This window comes from Raphanus sativus, chromosome 5 (assembly GCF_000801105.2).
Source record: "Raphanus sativus cultivar WK10039 chromosome 5, ASM80110v3, whole genome shotgun sequence".
Taxonomy (NCBI): Eukaryota; Viridiplantae; Streptophyta; class Magnoliopsida; order Brassicales; family Brassicaceae; genus Raphanus; species Raphanus sativus.
In genome coordinates, this window is record NC_079515.1 from 21,837,280 (window position 1) to 21,859,636 (window position 22,357).

The window sequence follows — 22,357 nt, forward strand, 5'->3', positions numbered from 1 at the left end:
CTCTTATATTTACAAGTTCAGTTTTCAGCTTTATTTTTTCATTCTCAATTGCAGTCAAAATATCTGATTTCTCTGCTCTTCGTTCATCTACGCCACTGTCAACTTCACCCAAATTATAATTTCCTATTACCTGCATCTTCTTCAGCTTTGATTGTAACCCAACAATTACACCTTCTTCCCAGATTATCGTCCGTCCAAGCTTTCATAACAATGGCTGATAATCAACGCAAACACTTTATATCTCCCATTGCTGTGCCAAAACTCGCTCCACCGTGACTTCCATTAGACCCATATCCTGAGTTTTGGCTTTGATCATCTCTCTCTGATTCTCTTTCCTTCTCTCTCTGATTCTCTTTCCTTCTCTCTATTAATGGATGAAGATAAATTAGGGTTTCATTTGAGAATATTTAAGCTTAAGGTTAGTTTATTAACCATGAGTTAGTGTTAAACGGCAAAAGTAACGAGTATGTTACGGTGTTAACAGTCTTGATAATGGCGTCAACGAGCCAACGTAATCTGGATACTCTGGATTTAGTAGAAGTATTAAAAGAGAGAAAAAAATTAGTTTGTGTTTTTTTCTGGTCATTCTCAAAAGTTGTGTATTAAGTTGGAAATAGTAATTAAAGTTGTGTATTAATATGGAATTTTCCCTATCAAAATATATATTTTCTCTTTTAACTTTAAAACTGAGTTACGCCCAATTGATTCTGTTTTCGGCCCAACCCTAAAAAGATCCGGGTCGGGTTAAAAGAAAAAGGCAAAATCAAACACGGGTTGCTGTTCTTCATCTCTCTGCGGCGCCTTGTCTCTCCCAAACTCGAAGGTCAGCTTCCCTTCGATTCACCTCTCAAACACCAATATTGCTTTCATTTTCTCACCTCATCCTTTCTCCCCAAGGTTTGTGTCGATCTCGAAGCACATAGAAATTTTCAAATAACCTAATTGTCTCTCTTCTCGTCAAAAACCCAATCCATATATTTCTCGGAGATTTTTTTTTCAACTCGACATCTAAATTCATCTCCGCGACGTAAAAACCCTAATTCCGTGGTGCTGTTGCAGTCTCAAAGTTTCTGCACACTCTCTGAAATCGAAACGGAGGTTTCGTTTTATAATTAGGGTTTCTCAGGATTCTCATGGTGGAGGATGTTTTGGTCAGAGTCTGATTTGAGGGATTACTCTCGAGAGAAGTGAAGATAAGGCATCAATCGAGAACAATTCGTTTGTGAAATTAGGGTTTTTGAGGTACATGTATGGCTTCGGAGCCTGTTAACGGAGAAGCAACCGGCAGAGCTAGAGAGAAGAAGCAAAGCATTAGAGTCTATACGAGGAAAGGTAAAGGCCAGAGGAAACATTCACCCTTCTTTGCATTCGAAGGAGGCGGTGGCGGCGATAAACCAGAGGGGAAATCAGAAAACAATCATGTGAGTCCTCCTGAAACTCTAGCTCGAGTGTCTGTGGATGAGGATCATCTTGAGGCCACTGCAGCAGAAGCACCTGTTGATGATTCTGACAAATTGACTGAAACGCCTCAGGTTGATACCAGTTTGGCCGCTACTGATAAGAACGTTATACAACCTGTTCCAGGTCGTCCTTTGGGTGAGGATGATGTGAACACAACTCAAGATGATGTCAATACAGTGGTTGTTGATGAGAACTCTATCAAGGAACCACCTCCTAAAAGCCTTTCCCAAGAAGATGTAACTACTACCATGATTGTTGACAAGAAGGCTATTGATGCACCTTCCCAAGCCCTATCAGCTGAAGATGCTAATAATGTTGTTGTTGTTGTTGACAAGAATCCCATTGAAGTGTCTTCTGAGGATGAGGAATATGTCCACGTGGTAGATGAAGATCACCTTGTTAAAGAAGCTAACCTTGTGGAAAGAGATGCCACTGATTCTGTTCAGAACATCCGTGCTACTGCTGCTGAAAGCATGCCAATGGAGGAGGATGTAGATGGACGGATAAGGATACATGTAGCCTCCAAATCTAGGCAACAGAAAGAGGAGATCAGGAAGAAGCTTGAAGTTCAGCTTAACGTGGTCAGAGGTCTGGTTAAGAAGATTGAGGACAAAGAGGGGGAGATTGGTGCGTACAATGACTCTCCCCTTTTGGCTAACACTGGTATCAATAACGGAGGAGGAAGGATTCTCTCCGGGTTCGCATCAGCTGGACTTCCTCGTGAGGTCATCAGAGTGCCAAGGCCTTTGAATCAACTCAGTATATCAGTGTTGGAGAATACTCAAGGAGTTAATGAGCATGTGGAGAAAGAGAAAAGAACACCTAAGGCCAATCAGTTTTATAGAACTTCAGAGTTCTTGCTTGGTGACAAGTTGCCACCTGCAGAGAGTAACAAGAAATCAAAGTCAAGTGCAAAGAAGTATGGAGGGGAGGTTGGGCATGGTTTTGGTGCAGGCTCTAAAGTTTTCAAGAACTGCAACGCTCTACTAGAAAGGCTGATGAAGCATAAGCACGGTTGGGTGTTCAATGCTCCTGTAGATGTGAAGGGTCTAGGTTTGCATGATTACTTTACCATTATCGAACACCCTATGGATTTGGGAACTGTCAAGTCTACGCTAACAAATAATCTTTACAAGTCGCCAAGAGAATTTGCGGAGGATGTTAGACTTACTTTCCACAATGCCATGACTTACAACCCACCAGGACAAGATGTCCATATCATGGCGCAAGTGCTATTACAGATGTTTGAGGAGAGGTGGGCTGTTATAGAGTCAGATTATAATCGTGAAATGAGATTTGTCACTGCTTATGAGATGAATCTGCCAGCTTCTACAATGAGGTCTAGACTGGGTCCTACGATGCCGCCACCGCCTATCAATGTGAGGAATACAACGGATTGGAGTAGTCGCCCTGCGGACTTGCAGCAGCACCCAAAACCGACAACAACGCCTGGAAGAACACCGACCAGTGGAACACCTTCTGGAAGGACCCCTGCTCTGAAGAAGCCAAAGGCAAACGAACCGAATAAAAGAGATATGACGTATGAAGAGAAGCAGAAGCTTAGTGGCCACTTACAGAATTTGCCTCCAGACAAATTAGATGCGATTGTACAAATTGTTAACAGGAGGAACACCGCTGTGAAGCTAAGGGATGAAGAAATTGAAGTCGATATTGATAGTGTTGATCCGGAGACGCTGTGGGAGTTGGACAGATTTGTAATAAACTACAAAAAGGGATTGAGCAAGAAAAAGAGAAAAGCTGAGCTGGCTATGCAAGCTAGAGCAGAAGCCGAGAGGAATGGCCAACAACAGATGGTACTTACTTATCCTGAATTCACTTTTTTTTTTCTTTCTTTAATCTGTATGTTCATCTGTATATATATTTTCTTTTATTACAGGCTCCAGCACCAGTGGCACGTGAGTTTTCTAGGGAGGGTGGCAACACAGGTAATTTTACAGGCCATTTTGTGAGTTCCGGTAACCTCTGTTTGGTGTGAACTACGTAGGGATTATAATTGTTTATGCTTTGTCTTATCAGCTAAAAAGACACTCCCTACACCGTTACCTTCTCAAGTGGAGAAGCAAAACAATGAGGCAAGTCGATCAAGTAGTTCAAGCAGCTCTTCCAGTGGTTCCAGCTCTTCTAGTGGTACTTTCTCTTCTAGATAATCTAACTAATGTATTACTTGGTGCTGTTGTGATTTTAGTGACTAAAACGCTCTCTGCGTTTGGTTTGCAGATTCAGACAGCGATAGCTCTTCGTCATCTGGATCAGATCAGACCTAGACACTGCTGTACAAGAGGGACTGGTGTTGACAAATATGTAAGGTCATCCCAAGATCCATATCTATCATCCATTGTTAATCTGTTAATAAGAAGCTTTTGTCGGCTGTTTGCTAAATAACACTTGTGTTAGTGGTATAGATTTCAACGGCATCTTACTTGGCTCTGTTTTGGCATGGTTGTAATACATTTGTATTTGATTGGCTTGTTCCCATCTGGTCAGTTCATAATTCTTGGTTCCTTATGGATATATTATTATTAAACAAGAGCCTTGATGCTTTGTGGTGAAACAGGGCGTTTAAAAAGATGGAAGGTATAGTTAGAAGAGCATTTGGGAGGTTGAAGATGAGGTGACGTACAGGCTTGAGGCAGAAGTATTGCAACGTGGTTTTGTGGAAGGAAAGATTGTATTATATTCACGACTGTTAAGAGTAAAAAGTAACATATTCTTTTTTTTCTTTTAGAGTTGGTAGTTTGATTATGTGGTTGGGGTGTCTACTTTATGTAACCGTAGGGTTGGTTTGGTCTGTTTTGGTACTTTTGTATATCTCTGCCTCTCCCTCGTTCTCGTGCTCGTTCTCTGGTCTTTAGCTGTTTAGTTGGTTGACTCTTTTATATTTCTTAGTTTAGGGCTTTTCAATCAGCAAAAATCATCACAACAGATTCTCTTTGCTATGCCTTCCAAAACATGCTTGCCTTAAAATATTCTTCAATTTTCACAAAAGTTTTTCTCGTAAGCTCTTATGAGTCACATTTGTTGTGACTAGGAATGGACAACAAAACCAAACCAAACTGATCTAATTGAATTTAAACCGATTCAAACCAAACTAAAATATGTAAATAAACCGATTCCAACCAAACCAAAATATGTCTAAACAATTTGATTCAGAATTTTATCAATCCAAATGATTTAGTTTGAGTTCAAACCAGTGTTATTAAACCCGGACCGAACCGGCGGTCGGACCAGGTTCAACCATGAACCGGATACAAATGCGGGTTGGGTTAATGCCAAAACCCAACTATAATTGAATCGGTTAAAAGCCCCTATTAAACCGTTAAAAATCCGTGAACCGGCGACCCAACGAACCGGCTAAACCCTGGTTCTTGTATTAAATCAAAAATTTATTAATAAAACAATTAAAATTTCCTTTTTAAAATAAAAATAGGATTCAGATTAATAAGGTAAAGCCATCTCATATTTTTCTCTTGAGTCTTTGACGTCTATGCAAGATTGCAACTCACAAGATATCTACTTCTCAAAGTATTGTTTTTGTTTCGAAGATTTTAAGAATTGAAAACTTAGATTTGAAGAACTCAATCATGGTATAATTTTTAATTTTATTTCATAGTATAAATTTTTAACTAATGTGTCTATAATTTTTGTAAAGATGATGAAGATTTGGAGTGACAAAAATCCGGAGAATAAAAATTAAATATGTTTTTCTATTGATTTGAGATTTGGACTATTACATTGTTCTATTACTTTTATTACATTTTTAATTTGTTACTTTTTAAAAAATTCTAAATATTATGGTTATTGAAATATTTTATTTGATATGATCTTTATCTTTGTAAGAATATACATATTCAAAATATCATTAAATTTAGTTTAGTCTAATCAAACCCGGATCGAACCTGATCGAACCACATTGACCCATGACCCAAAAAAAGTCCGGTTCACTTGCCGGTCCGGTTTTAACAACACTGGTTCAAACCGAAAAACTGAAATGTTTTTAGTTAGATTAATTAAATATACTAATAAAATTAAGATTTAGTTTATTTAACCATTTAACCTAAACAACTAAACAAAAATTTATACATTTTACTTTTAAATGAATAGAATACACACAACTAAAAATAAGATAAAAATATATAAATCTCATACAGTAATATTTAAAACCAAAAAATTATTTAAACCAAAAAGTTATTCAAAACCAAAAAGTTACTTATGATAGTTATATTGTTTTTAAAGATAATAATATAAATTTACTAGATTATATCTTCTATTTTTATTGTGATATTTAGTTTTATATTTAAATATAAAAATAATAATTTAGTGCCACATGATGATTTATTTATGTTTTATAAATTATATTTTTATAACTGAATAGAAAAAAACTAAAAAATTAATTTGATGGAACTGGAAAAAACACAAACAAAACTAAATTAAACTGGACACAAACCAAACCAAAGTAAAATCAAACCAAACTAACATAAACCAAACCAAAGTATGGTTAATGTTTTTTAGATCCAATTACACTGAACCGAAGGCAGACTAAACCTGTAATTAAAACAAAATGTCCACCTAGTGATTATGACGTTCGGATTTTACACGTTTCAATAAGTTTGCATTTAACCGAAAACTCCGTTCAACCATTAAGCTCGTTAACGAATTTTAATCCCTTAAAAACTTACTCTTATACGCACCAATTACTAGTTTACATATAAATACACCACGAATTGCAATAAAATTAAAAAAGAAGAAAAAACAACTCAACAATTTGTAAATATTAAGCGCTTAATTATCTACTGACAGGATTCGTATCCATTAGAACTTATAAAATGTAAGCCAGAATTAGTGTGGGGGATGATGTTGTTTAAACCCATTAATCACTGCATAATATTGTTGCCGTTGATCTTGCTTTAAATTTCCCCAGCCTCCTTGCAGATTCCTTGATGTATATCCACCGTTTATAATCTCTCGATTCACACCAACACCATTGTTATTAACGACACTAAACCCACCAGAGTCACTCGAGTTTACCGCTAATCCGTTCTTGTTGTTATTGCTATTGTTGAATACACGTTGTTGATTATTACTACTATTCCAAGTAACGAGCGGTTGGTTATGAACTACGCTTTTGTACAGCTTGAGCTCTTCACTTAGCCTCCTATACTCTCCGTAAGAGCCAAGGACCGGATCTTTCTGTCTCCATAGAGCTTCCCATGTCAATGATTCAGACAGCTTGGTGCGATCCTCTTCACGTACGATCCGTACCATTTTCTGTACGTTACTTACACCAAACACTTTGTGAACTGCCTGAAACTCCTTGTTCTTACGAGCGGGGAAATAAGGTGATAAGATGCATTCGTTGTTGCATTTCTTTCGTTGGTGTTTGCATGAAGCACAAGCTTGATGTGGCGGTGAGTTACTGGAGATGTTACTGTTGTTAGAGTTCCTTTGCATCATGTCATCTTCCTAGTAGTTACAAATATGAAATATTAAACATATATATAAATGATTGTGATCAATCAGGTTGAGAGACTATATCATAAGTTGAGAAGGAATCTGACTAGATGATCAGTCTAGGGTTTGTTGAGTTATTTTGACTAATTGATGTTTTGGATCTAATTAGGTTAGAGATATTTTTAACAAATAGTTGATTTTGTGATGATTGGATATAAAATTAATTGTATTTCTCTGGAAACTAATTTAATTTATATTTGATTTACAAAAAGATACGTTGCAGATTTACACAAATGTTTTTTTTTTCTGTAAATCAAAGTAGTGACACAATATAGCAACAAAAAGCGCAAACAGTAGTTTACATGTCGTAGTCTACAGAAACGTTGGATTCATAAATTTATGTATACAATTTTTTTAAATAAAAGGTGTTATTTTAGAGTTTTACATATGTTTTAAGAAAAAAACTCTATTATATTCTTTATCGTTTACCAAATAAAATTATTTTTACACCAAAAAAAAGATATTTCGTTTCTTTCTCTTTTTAATCAAATTCTATTCAAAAGGAAAAAATTCAAAATTTGTGTTGACAACATAAGACATATAAAATGCCTAAGATATAAATTTATGCATTTTTTGTGAAAAAAAACAAATTCTACTCAAAAGGACAAAATTACAAATTTTGTGTTGACAACATAAGACATATAAAATGCCTAAGATATATATTTATCGATTTTTTTGGTAAAATGCTCTAAATATATTTATCGATTTGGAATATAATTAGGAGTAAAATATGAAGCATACGCAACATGAGGAATCTTTTGATACGAAGAGATCCGAATACGTTATATGGTCTTTCAACCATTCTTAATATACAAAAAGAGAAAATGTACTAAATATCTAAAGTATAACAACTAATTCATATTAGAGCTCTAAAGATTATGAGAACCACTTGTACGTCTACATATATATTAATAATACATGAATGTATGTATCAAGGAGCATGATAAAATGATTAAAATATAGCCACACCAATACACCATAACCGTATATACTATATACTCATAACTCACAAGGAAAGAGAGAAAAAAAAAATGTCACTCAGAAGAATAGTGTAGTGAACATAACTGTAAGAAGGGTCATACAAACCTCTTGTCTTTCCTTCATTTGTGGGTAAATAGCGAGTGGAGATATGTCTTTATATCAATGACAAAGGGATATTAATGGTGCACAAAGAGTTCTAGAGAACACGAAAAGATTGTTTGGTTCAATGAAAGAAAAGGGTGTTTGGATGAAAAGGTCGATTATGAGATTTTAGGTTGCCCATGTCAAAAGGAGAATAACAACTTAATAAATCGATTTTTAAATATTTTTAATGATTTATTATTAGAATCTGGAAACTATAATTTCAATGAAGTTGTTATTATTTTTCAGTATTTTGGGATTAAATTGTGTAAACAAGGGATGGATAAAAAAAATCAAACCGAAAAAATCAAACCGACCCGGTCCGAAAAGGTAAATTCCAAACAAAACTGAATTTGACATAAAATTTGAATGGGTCCTGTTTTATGTGGGTTTTATCTAAATCAGATCCTGTGTTCAAAAAAAAAAAATCTAAATCAGATCCAAATTCAAACAGATATCTGAAAAAAAATTCATAATCCAAAAAAAAGGCATACCAAACTTTAATCTAATCATGAATAAGTATCTAATATACTCAAAATCCCAATAAATATTCATAACATTAATAATTAGCTCAAATACTATATTTATTATTTAATGAATACTTTTAGTATTTGGTCAACTATTGAAATTTTTATGTTTCAGGTTACATCTGAAATTTAATTATGGATAAGTTTTCTTCCAAATTTCAAAAATATTATTTTATTTTTAGTGTAAATAATATTTCTATGTTAATAGAATTGATGGTCGCTAATTTTATTTATATGTTTTTTCTTAACAATCATTCTTTGATCATTCTTTAATCATGCAAATAATATTAGACCACTTCAAATTTGAGTAATATAATAGTCTTTCGATTAAAAAAATCATGCAAGCAATATTTGGTTAGGGCAAGTTGTTTAAACTTTCCAAGTTTATGAATCAAAACATATACTTTTGAATAACCAAAACCAAAACCAAAACGAATTGAAAATGAGTTTACGATGTTACTAAAATCAAAATCGAGAAGACCACTGAATTCGAAACGAACTTATAAAATATCCGAATAGAGCTATATTTCATGTTCCAAAGACTAAAATCCGATTAAACTTGAACAAATCCGATTAGACATCCAAACGTTCATACATAGCGTCTAGTGTGAACAGTCAGCATAAGAATAAGTTAAAAACTAATACTAGTTTGGTTTAGATAATTTACTTTCTTAGCAATAGATAACATGGAAATAAACAATGAAAATTGCACATTTTGTTCTTGCTCTTAGTTATGTATAATAGGAATCTTTACCATGTTCTTATGTATTAGGGTCTCTATATGCATTATGGATAGTTGTGAAGATGCCTTGTTATTTATAAATGATTAATAAATACGCAATTTGCGTTGTCTATATCTTTTTGTTACGTATGAATTTCTCCACGTTTACTACGTGAATTAGAGACATCAAACTATAGAACGAAAAAGGATAGTAAGTACCGCATATATAACAGTATAAGCATAGACATATAGCATATCATATCCTTATTAAAGCAACGAATCAATGTCTTTCAATTTATGCTTTTGGGAAAGGAAAAAAAAAGATTATTACATAAATATAATGGACAGATTCTCATCACAGTCGCTATACAATAAGTTGTCTTTACTAAAGAATGAAAGGCTTTGCATAGACATCGAATGGCTCACACGCAGTGAGTTGAGGCTCCTGCCAAAACATAATTAAACACACAACACACATTATTACTACCAATCTATATCATCAACAAAGAAAAAAAAAGTACGTGAAACAAGGAATTGTACCTGTCTTAATCCACCCATACCACTTCCCCCGGTCAGAAGCATGGACAGCACACTCGTGACAACTCCACCACCGCCACCACCAACATTAATACCACCTCCACTCCCTGTATTCCTTATTGTAGTACGCATCGAGTTCAGAATGTTTCCGTAGGTTGTCCCTTGTGGGCTGCGTTCAATCGCTTGAATGAAACAGAAAGTCATAGCACCAGTAGACGTGATCTTTGACAACGCCTGTATATACACACACACACACGCATGGCTTCAATAATGAGTCTGAGGAACACAGCTATAAATACAAGACATATATGACTTTAGACTCATTCCACTTACTGATGTATCCGCGGAAGTCTGATCATCATCACATCCACTGATAGATATAGCTTCTCCACCAGCTGTTCCTTTCCACAGACCTGACCTTGGCCTATGGTCTTCCCACACATACTGCCCAGACCTGTTCCAAAAACAAAAATAAGAATCTCCAGTAATAACAAGCAGTAAAAAAAAAGTAAACCACTAACCTGTTCATTCTACACAAGAAAGGTAAATCAAGAACGGTGCCACTATGACAAGCATCGATGATCGAATGTAACTTGACACCATGAGGAAGAGGTCGTACAATAGTCGCGTTGATCTCATCATCAACAATCATCCCCTGAGTTTCGAAATCGAGAGGGCAGAGCGTTTCATCGTAGCCATCGACTTCATCACCGTTGTAGTTTCTCTGACGGGAGCCGTGACCAGAGTAGTGAAAGACAAGCGAGTCGCCAGCTGTACATCCCTGCACCAGCCAATACAATGCCATCCTCATGTTTTGCTTGTTAGGGATACGATACGGATCAGTTTCTTCCTCTGCATCAACAGTTAACATCATCATGAGTAAAGGAATAAAAAAAAAAATTAAAATGTGTTTTAACTTTTATTAACAGCGTTCTAAAAGTCGGTTTAGACGTCCGATTCGGTTTCTAAAAATCAGTTTAATCAGTTTAAAGGACCATCACGGTCATTTTTTTTTATTTACCGGTGAGCATGAGAATGGAATCAGGGGCGAATTTGAACTTGTTGATGAGAAGGTGACGCATGCACTTAGCGTCGTTGATGCATCCCTTAAGCTCGTGGCGAGAGAAACGGTACGAGATACCGCAGATCACAGCTCTCTTCCTGCCGTGGGGGTGAGGGAGCTGGCCTAGGGGCGCGGGGACTTGTGGAGGAGGCTGGTGAGAGACGGCGGAGGAAGGCGGTTGAGGAGGAGCGGTGCGGGGATCGGCGATGTGAGTTATGGCTTGGCAGAGAGCGCAGCGTATGGATCGGGCGCCGGATGGGAGCTGGAGAGGAGTCCGGCAACCGGAGCAATTGACGAGCATCGGAGGAGGGTACATGGTTGAGGGAATGTTGTGATGATGATGATGATACTCTCCGGTGAAAGAATCTGATGAGGATGGAGAGGAGAACGCGTGAGGAAGACGAGGAGGAGTCAATTATTAGAGGAGGCGCACTTAATGGAAAAAAGAAAGGTAGAGTAGGTTCTGACCAGTCACCAAACACCAACTTTGACTTTTACTGGGCTTATTCTCAAGCCAATTTAATATTACTAAGCCTAATTAAAGCCCACTAAACTCCCTAAACTTGACCCACTCTTTTCCAATGCTTTCAAAAAAAATATTAGTAAAAATAATAAAATAGAAGAAATTTAAGATTTTTTTTAGAATATGTTCTTTTAGAATATGTTCTCATGTTTTAAGAGCTTCTCAATTCTATTTGTCTCGATATGTTAACCAGACTACTTGACGGTTGATACTTAAGTATGCTTGTGATGATGCTAAGAATCTATCTAGCGGTCATTGCTTTCTTCATAATATAAAATTTAGTTTACATTTGAGTGCAGGTTTAGTGATTACAGTTTAAGATTTAGTGATCACAAAATTTTGTATTTAAAAATAGAGTTGGGTTTAGTATTTAGAAGTTGCGCGTATAATTATAATACTATTTTGATAGTTCCATAATTTCATATACAGTGAAATCTCTATAAATTAATAATGTTGAAACTACATCAATACTATAATTGTTTATTAGTTTATAGAAATTATTAATTTATCGATATACTAATTGAATCAAAAATGCAGTTTAAGACTATAAAATTAGGGGGTGTTATTGGTTAGTGGATTTAAAGTTAATTCTCTAGATTTTATAATGTAGTGTTATTCAATGACTGATTTTAAATCTAATATCAAAATCATGTGTTATTGGTTATTGTATTTAAAATATCTTTGTTAAAAGATTTGAAATCTAGTGTTATTGGTTGTTGTATATAGAATATCTTCATTAAAAGATTTGAAATCCATTGTTATTTAATTAAAGATTTAAATGCAATATTTAAAATCTTCTGTTATTCAAGTTTTGATAGAAATTTACAATTCATTTGACTTGAAATATTTTGAATGGATTAGATAGCATTCTATGTGTAAAATATATGAGTCAAAATCTAACCTATTACCACGTGATTTTATAGACATCTTCTATTTAAACCAAGATTCATAAAAACATACGACGTGATCAACTCATCTAGTGGCCAAAATTCACTTCAAACCAGATTATCTGTATCTACAAAATATATTGAATTTTTTTTTATAGAGTCAGTGTCTCCTATTGTGTTTATAAAGTTAGCATAAAGCATTTTCATCGTTAATTTTTTATTTTTTCATTTGATCAAACCTAGAAAATAACTTTCATCATTTGACCAAACCCAGATTTTCTTTGCGTTATCAAATTGCAGAGAAGAATATATGAATGATACATATATAAATAACTTTTGTAAGAATTAACTTTTTATTTTTAATAATTTTAGAGTTTGGAATTACAATTCATATTAGAAGCCTCTTAAATGAATTATAATTCTGTTAAAGAAATCAAATGATATTATGTTAAATTTATAAATATCTAAATAAATCATATATCTTTGATTGTAAATGAATTAAAAAAGTTAAAATCTAACCTATTTGATATCTAATAGAGTTGATTTCAACTTATATAACCAATAACACCACCTTATATTATTTTATAGAGATTTTTAATGTATACTAATTTATAGAGTATTAATTTAAAGGGATTATACTGTATTGTACTATACTATTTATTTTTTCACAATCTATTTGAGTTTATGATTTATATTTAGGTTTAAGGTTTTATTATTAGGATTTATAGTTTATTATTTAGTATTTGGTAGGTAGAGGTTGGGATCATCATTAACTTGTCCAAAGGAGGGGTAGAACCGGTTGAGATCAACCAGAACTATTAGATGATTCATTGTGTCAAAATCGATGTTCTGTACTTAATTTCTCCTTCATTTGACAAATCTTCGTTCAATTAGTTACCATTTAATTTGGAGTTTGGAAGCAATCTTAATTTTCACAAAAAAACTAAACAAAAATGAAAATTGTGATTTACTTGTTTGCATATTAAAATTGCTAATTATATTAACTTAACATTAAAAGTTAAAACATAATTAATTAACCATTTGAGCTTAAATTACATTACATAAGCACACAAAAATACATAATTTTTTTGAAGTAATGAACTTAGTTATGATTACATACTTAGTTACTTACGCTCGTACCATAAAAGTAGTAAGCAAAAAAAAAAAACACTTCACATAATAGAACAAGCAGCATTAGGATTCTCATCGCTAAACTTAGCACCAGCTTGGTGGCTGAAGATAGAGGCATGAACAGGGTGGTGCTGGTAAGACGAATAGTCGTTGCTATCGTAACCATGCTTGTAATAGTTGTAAGAAGAACCTGGGACCGGTGCGTGGTGGTTGATTGGCCCGTTGCAGCCATGAGGGTTGTAGAAGTAACCACCGTTTGTACTAGTGCTTCCTCCGCCAAGGAGAGAGCTGTGGTCAGGGTTAAAAGGAAGCTGCCATAGCTCAGCTCGCCGGCCGGTTTTTCTAACTTTCTTCAGAACTTTCTTCTGATCGGCGTAGCCCGTTACCGTCACTTTCTGCTGCACCATGTCGATCTCAACCTCATCCACTCCTGTTTTCATTCGACAGAGTTAACATCTCTTACTGTTTTTGACAAACTTTATTAGTTGACAAACTTAGTTAACCACACCATGTCATCTCTAAACAACCATAAGTTCTATTAATATCAATAGTTTTTTGTATATATTCTATAAATGTTTTTTGAAAAAGATAATATGTAACATATACAGGAAGAAATATATAAAGCAATTCGCTCGAGATCAAACAAATTCCACCTCTCATCTTTTGAAGGGCAGCTTTAACTCTGCTCTCGCATCCCACACAATCCATGTGAACTCTCATTTCTATAGTCTGAAAATGGATCAGAGATTGTTAAATTCATATAAAATAACAACACATGATTAGGAAAAAAAACATTTAGAATATGCAAGAAAAAGCATTTTCAAAACCAAAAGAATGATTCTCACCGTCATCTTGAAACTTTCTGTTGATGCTTTTTGAATGTAAGTCAGATGCAAAATTTTTAGTTGCGATGAATAGTTTGATGAATGAAATGCATCAAACTAGGCAATATATATAGTGTTCCTTGCTTTTCAAGCTACGCAACTATTTTATTGATATAAAATTATGAGTATAAAGTACAAACCATTTAATGACTTGGGGACCATCGTAAGGTAATAAAATATTATTTTGCACCGACCTTTTATTTGTAAAGGGTAAGAGATGAGCTGGGAAGAGGTTGCTTCATATGGGTATCCACAACGGCCAGTTATTGTACTTTCATTATATATATGATTTTTTCTGGCATTTGCATCAAGTTATTTGTATGAGAGTATTGAATGTTGAGTGATCTATTTCGAAAATAAACGGTTAGACTACAATCTTACGAAAAATGAAAATAACCGTTGACCTGTATTGGCTGTAATGTGAGGGATGGGAGAAGAGAGTTGACCTTTGGAGTCAGTTCAACGGTTATTGTAGTTTCATTATATACTCCCTCTGTTTTTTAAATAATACATGTTTTGAGATTTTCACACTTGTTAATAAAACATATTAAAATTTACTTATTACTGCATAGTTTTTTGTTATTATATATTTCCTATATTTCTAAACCAATAGAATTTCAAGAAATACAATTAATGTTTTTGAGATTCATAATTATTCATAATTAGTTGATAAAAATTACATTGAAAATATGAAAAATACATCTTTTTGAAACAAAAAATATTCCTAAAACATACATCTTTAAAAAACAGAGGGAGTATATGATTTTCTCGGCATTTGCATCAAATTATTTGTATGAGAGTATTAAATGTTGAACTAGATTTTGACCCGCCCTGAAGGGCGGAAATTGATTTGTCAAATTTTAATTTTAATATATGTGTATATAATATTATTTATATTTTTGTATAATATTATATATATAATATAATATTATTTATATTTTTGTATAATATTTATATATATATATATCTGACATATATATAATATTTTATTAAATGTATATATAATTGAATGGTGTTATAATTTGTGAGTCAGACATTTTTTTCTCTTATGTTTGAAATGATTTGGAACTTGTTGATTTAAGAATGGTTAAGTTTTGTATGATCTAATAATATTAAGAGATAACCAAAAATATTTTAAAGATGTTATTGGTTAAGTTCAATTTATCTATGTCGGTTAAGATTTGGTTTAATTTAAGTTGGTAGGTTTCATTTTATAGAAGGCTTGATATATTCTAGTAACAACTATGAAAGAGCTCAAATCTAAATGACAACTATAAGTAGTAGATAAAAACCAATCCCTAAATTAATAGATTAGATGATCTATTTCGAAAATAAACTTTTTAGACTACAATCTTACGAAAAATGAAAATAACCGTTGACCTGTATTGGCTGTAATGTGAGGGATGGGAGAAGAGAGTTGACCTTTGGAGTCAGTTCATGCATGTAAACTTGGGAGCAAAGCATGGGGCCGATTAACATTTAGTGCTCAGCGAGCGATACTGACGGATCTTGTCCATATTCGCCGACCAATAATGTTCATAATCAAATTAATTAGTGCTTAACCGAACCAGAGTTATCTGTTGGACCGGTTTAGAGGGGTTCAAGAGTTCCGCTGAATTCGTGAAGGAATGTGGCTTTAAAAATTAAATATTTTGTAACAAAAAAAAATATTAAGTGGAATTTAAGAGTATTTTATCTAGTTAATAGTATAAAGACAAACAATTAATGACAAGAAACATATCAGAATCTAAGAAGCGCTAATTGTTGCCTTGTTGCCGAAGAAACCCACTTCCCATTAACCAAATCAAGATGCCTTCTGAGACGTTCAAGTGGGTACTCGCACACATCATTGGTCGTGGGAAAGTAAACGGAGAACGTATCGCCTCTTTGTCCAGTGATCTCTCCGACCCACCACGCGTCTAAGTCGAAAGCATCAACCATCTCATGGCGTCTAAACGTCGACGGCTGAGATAATTTTGGTGGCATCGGACGGATTTCGTCAGCGGAGATGATTTCGATCAACGGCTGAGGGTCTTCACCTTCCGTCACAAGGTTCTTGTACTTAACCTTGTAGAGGGATTTGTGAGGAAGCTTTGATAGCACCTGTTGATGTAAAGATGTCCGCCCTGAAGTAGTCGCTGACGTAGTTGCTGAAGCAGACGTCGTAGTGAGTGGTGAAGACCATGTGGAGTCGAGATGCTGAGCTGGAGTCGTGCAGACTTGGAGAGCAAGAGAGTATCTTGGAGAAAAGGCAAAAAGGAATAAACTTGAGGAGCAAGTTTATGACTTAAAGGAAGAGGAATAAGTGCATTCCAAGAAAAGGAAAGTTGCACTTATTGATATGGAAGATGTCCATATTGTGGTTCCTTGGAGACTAGGGTTTCGGGAACGTGGAGTTAGTATAAGATAGCTATGTGGTCGTCTGTAGAGAGACAGAGACACAGAGGCTGATCTTATAGAGAGAGAGAAGCGCTTGGAAGTGTTCTGGGTCGTGCTGAAGCAGGGGCTAAAGTACTTGACAGTGGAGAGACATAAGCGGGTAGCTTAGGAATTGTTCAGTAGCAGCTGTTAGGGTGTTAACAGGCTAGCGAGGCTGATTAAGCAGAACTTGTAATTGAGTTGTACAAGGCGATTTCTAATAAAGCTATTGAGTGTGCTTGTGTAATTGTCTCTCTTGGTTTACCTTCTGCATTACTTATTGTGGTGTCATCTTTGCACTTACAAGTGGTATCAGAGCGGGGCTCGATAGAGTTAACGACTTAGTTTCGAGTAGATCAAGGTGAAGATGGACACGGTTATTTCTGTGCAGAAGGCAATCGTGTTGAATGCGGACCAGTATGGTCATTGGAAGGCTCGCATGAAGCAGTTGATTCGAGGAATCAATGAAGATGTGTGGACAGCTGTGGAGACTGGTTGGGAGGAGCCCACCATAGTCACAGCAGATGGGAAGAAGCCTAAGCCAAAGGAGGATTGGTCAGAGGCAGAGCGCAATGCATCAAAATTTAATGCAAAGGCGCTTTCGACGATTTTCGGAGCTGTTGAAGTAGAGCAGTTCCAGCTGATTCAGGGGAGTACTTCAGCTAAAGAGGCGTGGGAGATCCTGCTGAATTCGTTTGAAGGAGATGATAGTGTCAAGAGGACACGTCTGGATCATCTTGGGTCGCAGTTTGAGAATCTGAAGTGGTCAGATGCGGATACGGTGGCGAGCTTCAGTGCCAAACTCAGTGCTATGGCGCATGAAGCATGTGTACTTGGAAAGAAGTACAAGGAGAAGAAGCTGGTGAAGAAGTTGCTACGCTGTCTTCCAGCAAGGTTTGGAGCTCAGAAGGCGGTCCTAAATATGACTGCAAACACGGATGAGCTCAAGTTTGACAAGGTTGTGGGTATGCTGAAGGCGGAAGAGATGGAGACAGGCAGTGGCTCGGTGTCTACATCAGGAGGTACGCCAGGGAGTATAGCCCTTGTAGTTGACAAGGATGCAGAGAAAATTCAGAAGCTTGAAGATGCCGTGGGCATGTTGGCTAGGAATTTTGGCAAGAGGATGAATTTCTCAGGTGGGAGAAATCAGGTTGGTCGCCAGGAAGGTGATCGTGACAGTAGCAGAAGAAGAGAAGGTCTCAAGTGCTACGAGTGTGAAGGAGTTGGTCATATAAGGGCTAACTGTCCGTTGGTACAACGAAGAGAGCTCAAGTGCTCTGAGTGTAGAGGTGTTGGACACACACGGCGTGAATGTCCAAACTCAAGGAAGGGTAAAAGAGTTTCATCGCAGTCGTCTGATGAGTCAGAGTCTGAAGAAGATGAAAAGGTAGTGAAGAATATGGTTGCGTTTGGTGCACGCAAAGAGGGATCTAGTGAATCCTCGGATTCAGATGTCATTACAGACTCTGAGGATTATCACATGATGCTCAACAAGTGGTTGAATCTCAAGAACGAGAATCTGAGATTGCAACACGATCTGGTGCAGAGCCGTGAGCAGTATGAAGATCTTGCTGAAGAACTTGCTGCTGTACATGAGAAGAATGAGTCTCTGGAGAAGGAGGTTAGCAACCTGAGAGAAGTTGCTACTGGGGAACGAGAGAGAGCAAGGATGCTGGAACGTGATTTGGCTGAGAATCGCAAACAGATCAGGATGCTCAATAGTGGATCCAAGGAGTTGGATAAGATACTCTCGATGGGACAACCAGCCATGGTGAACTGGGGTCTGGGATATCGAGGAGCTGAGGGTACTAAGGAAGTACAGAAGGGGCTGTCACATTTCGTGCATGGGAGCACATCAAAAAGTGGAGCCAAAGAAGCTTGTCAGGAAGTACGTCGGGACGTGCGACAAGGAGTACGGCAGGAAGTTCTACAGCGCGGGGCTGTGAGTAACAAGCCGAAAGTGGTACATCAGTGCAACAACATGAAGGTCAGACAGGGGGTTCTGAAGCATGGGTGTGCAGCTGGTACGAGGAAGGAGACTGATCGGTGCATCAGTAACTGTGTCAGGCCAAAGAAGAAGCAACATCGGATGTGCTGCTGGTTCTGTGGGAAGGTTGGACACAAGAAGGTGGAGTGTTTTGCTCGTGAGAAGAGCAGAAACATGACCAAGAGAGTGAACAAGACGGTCACTAAACCCAAGAGGGTTGAAGAGGTGTGTGTAGCCAAGAGTGGCTTACTTGATGAGATCAAGGAGAAGATATCAGAAGAGGGATGCAGCTCTGGTAGGAGTGATCTTGAGGAAGATCAAGAAGCATCAAGTCTGGAGCTAGGACACGGAGTTGTCCGTAGCACAAAGGGGAAGGAGATCGAAGTGCGTCAGGAAGTGATGCGAGAGGATCTTCAGGAGGGTGATAGCGAAATCACTCCAAGGCTATAGCAACGAGTGCAGAGGGCACTCGGGGTGGTTGAGAAGAGGCTCGTAGTCAAGGAGACGACGCATGAAGGAAGCCTGGTCCTCAACAGAAGTGAGTCGAGAGGTAACTCGACAGGTGCGTCAGATCGTGATGCAGTAAGTGTAATCTATTCCGCTGCAGCAGAGGCTGTATCATGATTACGCATGGAGTAGCAGACGGGTTTGTCTGTAAGGCTTGACATCTAAGCATCTGTTTTAGCTTAGTATGCAATCAAGCAGGGGGAGAATGGTGACGTTCTGGTCCAAGGAGTGCATATCTCATGGGGGAGAAGAGCATAGTGATGGATGTCCTGAAGTAGATGATGCTTGTCTTATGGGGGAGAAAAGCATGGTGTGGTGCACATCTCGTGGGGGAGAAAAGCACAATTGGCGTGGAAGTTTCCAGGTGGGGAACGTGGTTGTTGAACCAGAAGAAGGTTGTGCTTGATAGGCACACAAAGCTAAAAGGGGGAGATTGTTGATGTAAAGATGTCCGCCCTGAAGTAGTCGCTGACGTAGTTGCTGAAGCAGACGTCGTAGTGAGTGGTGAAGACCATGTGGAGTCGAGATGCTGAGCTGGAGTCGTGCAGACTTGGAGAGCAAGAGAGTATCTTGGAGAAAAGGCAAAAAGGAATAAACTTGAGGAGCAAGTTTATGACTTAAAGAAGAGGAATAAGTGCATTCCAAGAAAAGGAAAGTTGCACTTATTGATATGGAAGATGTCCATATTGTGGTTCCTTGGAGACTAGGGTTTCGGGAACGTGGAGTTAGTATAAGATAGCTATGTGGTCGTCTGTAGAGAGACAGAGACACAGAGGCTGATCTTATAGAGAGAGAGAAGAGCTTGGAAGTGTTCTGGGTCGTGCTGAAGCAGGGGCTGAAGTACTTGACAGTGGAGAGACATAAGCGGGTAGCTTAGGAATTGTTCAGTAGCAGCTGTTAGGGTGTTAACAGGCTAGCGAGGCTGATTAAGCAGAACTTGTAATTGAGTTGTACAAGGCGATTTCTAATAAAGCTATTGAGTGTGCTTGTGTAATTGTCTCTCTTGGTTTACCTTCTGCATTACTTATTGTGGTGTCATCTTTGCACTTACAGCACCTTGGCCTCGAAGTAAGACCCGAAGAAACCATCTAGTTTGCTGCATACTTCAACCTGATCTCCTTTCACGAACTCCTCTTCCATTGTTAATCTTTGATTCGTTGTTTTCTATTTGTGAAGAGATGAGAAGAGGGATTAGTTGTATTTATAAATATGTTTGTTTCCTTTTCTTGTAATTTCCTTTTTTTTCGAACTGCTTGTTCTTTCCTTTTCTTTGCTGTTTTTTTTTTCTTTTCAGTTTCGTAATTAAATGGAAATTATATATTTAGCTAGAATAATCTAATAATGTACTTGAAAGTGACTGTATATTCACTGGTTATTTTATGTTTTATATTTTATAATTAAGGCATAATTGATTATCATTTTTGCAAATATTATTAAAGCATGTCTAATGAAATTCTGAATATAAATCCAAATATAAATATATTTTCTTATAAATATAAATATTTAATTATGTGTCTCTCGAAAACATAAGAAATTTACATTAAATTATTTTAATAATAAGATAAGATATTCATTATTAGAAGTTTTATTTAACACATCTTATCATATTATATTTTGAGACATTATTAATCTCTATAGGAAAATAAACAAAGGAATCGCGATAACAATCCTAAACCCTCTAGTCCACTCAAAACCCTAATTTCGCAATTCAACCACAGTCTTCGTCGCGCCGCCGTCTCTCCCTACTCTCACCGGGAAAATGACTACCACCGCTGCTCCTCCGCCGTCATACCACTCAAAGATCGACTCCAAGAACGTCAACAGAGCCCTGAAGTCTCTCCTAAAATGGCGTGACTCAAAATCAAACCCCCGGAACTCAGAGCCCCTCGATAACAACAACAGCAGCAGCGACGGTGGCTTCGTCTACCTCGTCGTAACCCTAAAGAAGCCTCCCCAGATCGATCGCACCAATCCAATAACGATCCCTCTCCCTCACCCTCTCATCGACCTCGCCGAATCCCCTCCTCCGGAGCTCTGCCTGATCATCGACGACAAGCACAAGAACAAGATCACAAAGGAGACGGCTCTGAAGAAGATCGAAGCGGAGAAGGTTCCGATCACGGCCGTGATCAAGGTCTCGAAGCTGAAGACGGAGTTGAAGAAGCTGGAGGTGGAGGAAGGGAGGCGTCACGGTCACGAGGTGTACTTCGCGGAGAGGAGGCTGATGCCGATGTTGCCGAAGCTTCTGGGGAAGGAGTTCGTGAAGAGGAAGAAGAGTCCGATCGCGATTAACTTGAGGAGCGGTAACTGGAAGGAGCAGGTTGAGAGAGTGTGTGAATCGGCTTTGTTCTTTGTTGGGACGGGGACTTGTAGTGTTGTGAAGGTTGCGAAGTTGTCTATGGGAAGGAAGGAGATTGCGGAGAATGTTGTGGCTGTTATGGAAGGGATCGCTGGTTCGATTCCTGGTGGATGGAAGAATGTTAACTTGTTTCATTTGAAGTTGCTTGAGAGCTTGGCTTTGCCTGTTTATGAATCAGTTTGAGATATGGAGAGGTTGAGAATGTTTTGAAACTTAACAGTAAGGTGATGATTTGGTTGGTTGGTTGGTTGGTTTCAGTTTTTTTTTTGGGGTTAATTTTAGTGGAGTTTTTTTCTCTTATATGATGTTGCTGCAGTGTTTAGATTATGCCTAGACTGAACAAAACAGAACCATTACAAATGCAAACATATGATTTTAATGCAGAAAAAAAAATACTTACCTTTCAAGTAGACGTAACAATCACATTGAATGGCGTTAGAGATTACATTTTTTTCATGTCTTGAGGGATTTGTTATGTATATGAAAGAATCAAACTTCCCTACTTTATATGAACGACTTTGTATCCACAGTGAATGTTAAAAGTGTCCAGTCAGAATCCAGTGATGGATATGAGCATCAGTTCACTAGAGCTGCGTTTCATCTCATTCTCATACGCAAAAAACTTGTTCAGAAACTCAATTCCAAAACTTTCTTACCAAAAAGTTATTTGACTTAGAAACCATTCAGGACTCCTGTATAAT

At 37.0% G+C, this 22,357-nt stretch overlaps 6 protein-coding genes across 11 annotated transcripts; 2 read left to right on the forward strand and 4 right to left on the reverse strand.

Moving 5' to 3' along the window:
• The first annotated feature begins 706 nt into the window (after window positions 1-706).
• LOC108861028 (transcription factor GTE4) lies at window positions 707-4,309 on the forward strand. Of its 5 annotated transcripts, none has more exons than XR_001950792.2 (6): window positions 707-3,275; window positions 3,359-3,407; window positions 3,499-3,609; window positions 3,700-3,788; window positions 3,885-3,961; window positions 4,037-4,309. XR_001950792.2 is itself a non-coding variant. In XM_018634862.2 (5 exons), exons 1-4 carry the CDS (start codon window positions 1,251-1,253, stop codon window positions 3,744-3,746), a joined length of 2,232 nt encoding a protein of 743 aa, XP_018490364.1. In that variant the 5' UTR covers window positions 707-1,250; the 3' UTR covers window positions 3,747-3,788; window positions 4,037-4,309. The 5 variants fall into 5 exon arrangements, 2 of the variants coding, with proteins under 2 accessions (XP_018490364.1, XP_018490363.1); XR_001950794.2 differs by having other exon boundaries at window positions 3,700-3,783; window positions 3,877-3,961; XR_001950793.2 differs by having other exon boundaries at window positions 3,700-3,783.
• Window positions 4,310-6,159: 1,850 nt separating this feature from the next.
• LOC108861029 (LOB domain-containing protein 2) lies at window positions 6,160-8,113 on the reverse strand. 2 transcript variants are annotated; one of them, XM_018634864.2, is made up of 2 exons: window positions 8,077-8,113; window positions 6,160-6,942 (listed from the first exon to the last, which is right to left on the reverse strand). In XM_018634864.2, exons 1-2 carry the CDS (start codon window positions 8,092-8,094, stop codon window positions 6,319-6,321), a joined length of 642 nt encoding a protein of 213 aa, XP_018490366.1. In that variant the 5' UTR covers window positions 8,095-8,113; the 3' UTR covers window positions 6,160-6,318. The 2 variants fall into 2 exon arrangements, with proteins under 2 accessions (XP_018490366.1, XP_056866916.1); XM_057010936.1 differs by having other exon boundaries at window positions 6,162-6,942; window positions 8,056-8,101.
• A 1,454-nt stretch (window positions 8,114-9,567) lies between these two features.
• Window positions 9,568-11,392, reverse strand: LOC108861030 (metacaspase-1). The gene is made up of 5 exons (XM_018634865.2): window positions 10,919-11,392; window positions 10,419-10,749; window positions 10,231-10,351; window positions 9,901-10,131; window positions 9,568-9,805 (listed from the first exon to the last, which is right to left on the reverse strand). The coding sequence occupies exons 1-5, from the start codon at window positions 11,274-11,276 to the stop codon at window positions 9,746-9,748; spliced, it is 1,101 nt and encodes a 366-aa protein (XP_018490367.1). The 5' UTR covers window positions 11,277-11,392; the 3' UTR covers window positions 9,568-9,745.
• Window positions 11,393-13,381: 1,989 nt separating this feature from the next.
• Window positions 13,382-14,464, reverse strand: LOC108861031 (heavy metal-associated isoprenylated plant protein 28). Its single transcript, XM_018634866.2, has 3 exons — window positions 14,347-14,464; window positions 14,155-14,230; window positions 13,382-13,931 (listed from the first exon to the last, which is right to left on the reverse strand). The coding sequence occupies exons 1-3, from the start codon at window positions 14,350-14,352 to the stop codon at window positions 13,543-13,545; spliced, it is 471 nt and encodes a 156-aa protein (XP_018490368.1). The 5' UTR covers window positions 14,353-14,464; the 3' UTR covers window positions 13,382-13,542.
• Window positions 14,465-16,065: 1,601 nt separating this feature from the next.
• Window positions 16,066-20,574, reverse strand: LOC108858522 (protein AGENET DOMAIN (AGD)-CONTAINING P1). Its single transcript, XM_056986078.1, has 2 exons — window positions 20,354-20,574; window positions 16,066-16,488 (listed from the first exon to the last, which is right to left on the reverse strand). The coding sequence occupies exons 1-2, from the start codon at window positions 20,435-20,437 to the stop codon at window positions 16,126-16,128; spliced, it is 447 nt and encodes a 148-aa protein (XP_056842058.1). The 5' UTR covers window positions 20,438-20,574; the 3' UTR covers window positions 16,066-16,125.
• Window positions 20,575-20,924: 350 nt separating this feature from the next.
• Window positions 20,925-21,956, forward strand: LOC108857505 (uncharacterized). Its single transcript, XM_018631495.2, has one exon. It carries the CDS (start codon window positions 21,057-21,059, stop codon window positions 21,837-21,839), a length of 783 nt encoding a protein of 260 aa, XP_018486997.1. The 5' UTR covers window positions 20,925-21,056; the 3' UTR covers window positions 21,840-21,956.
• The last annotated feature ends 401 nt before the right edge of the window (window positions 21,957-22,357 follow it).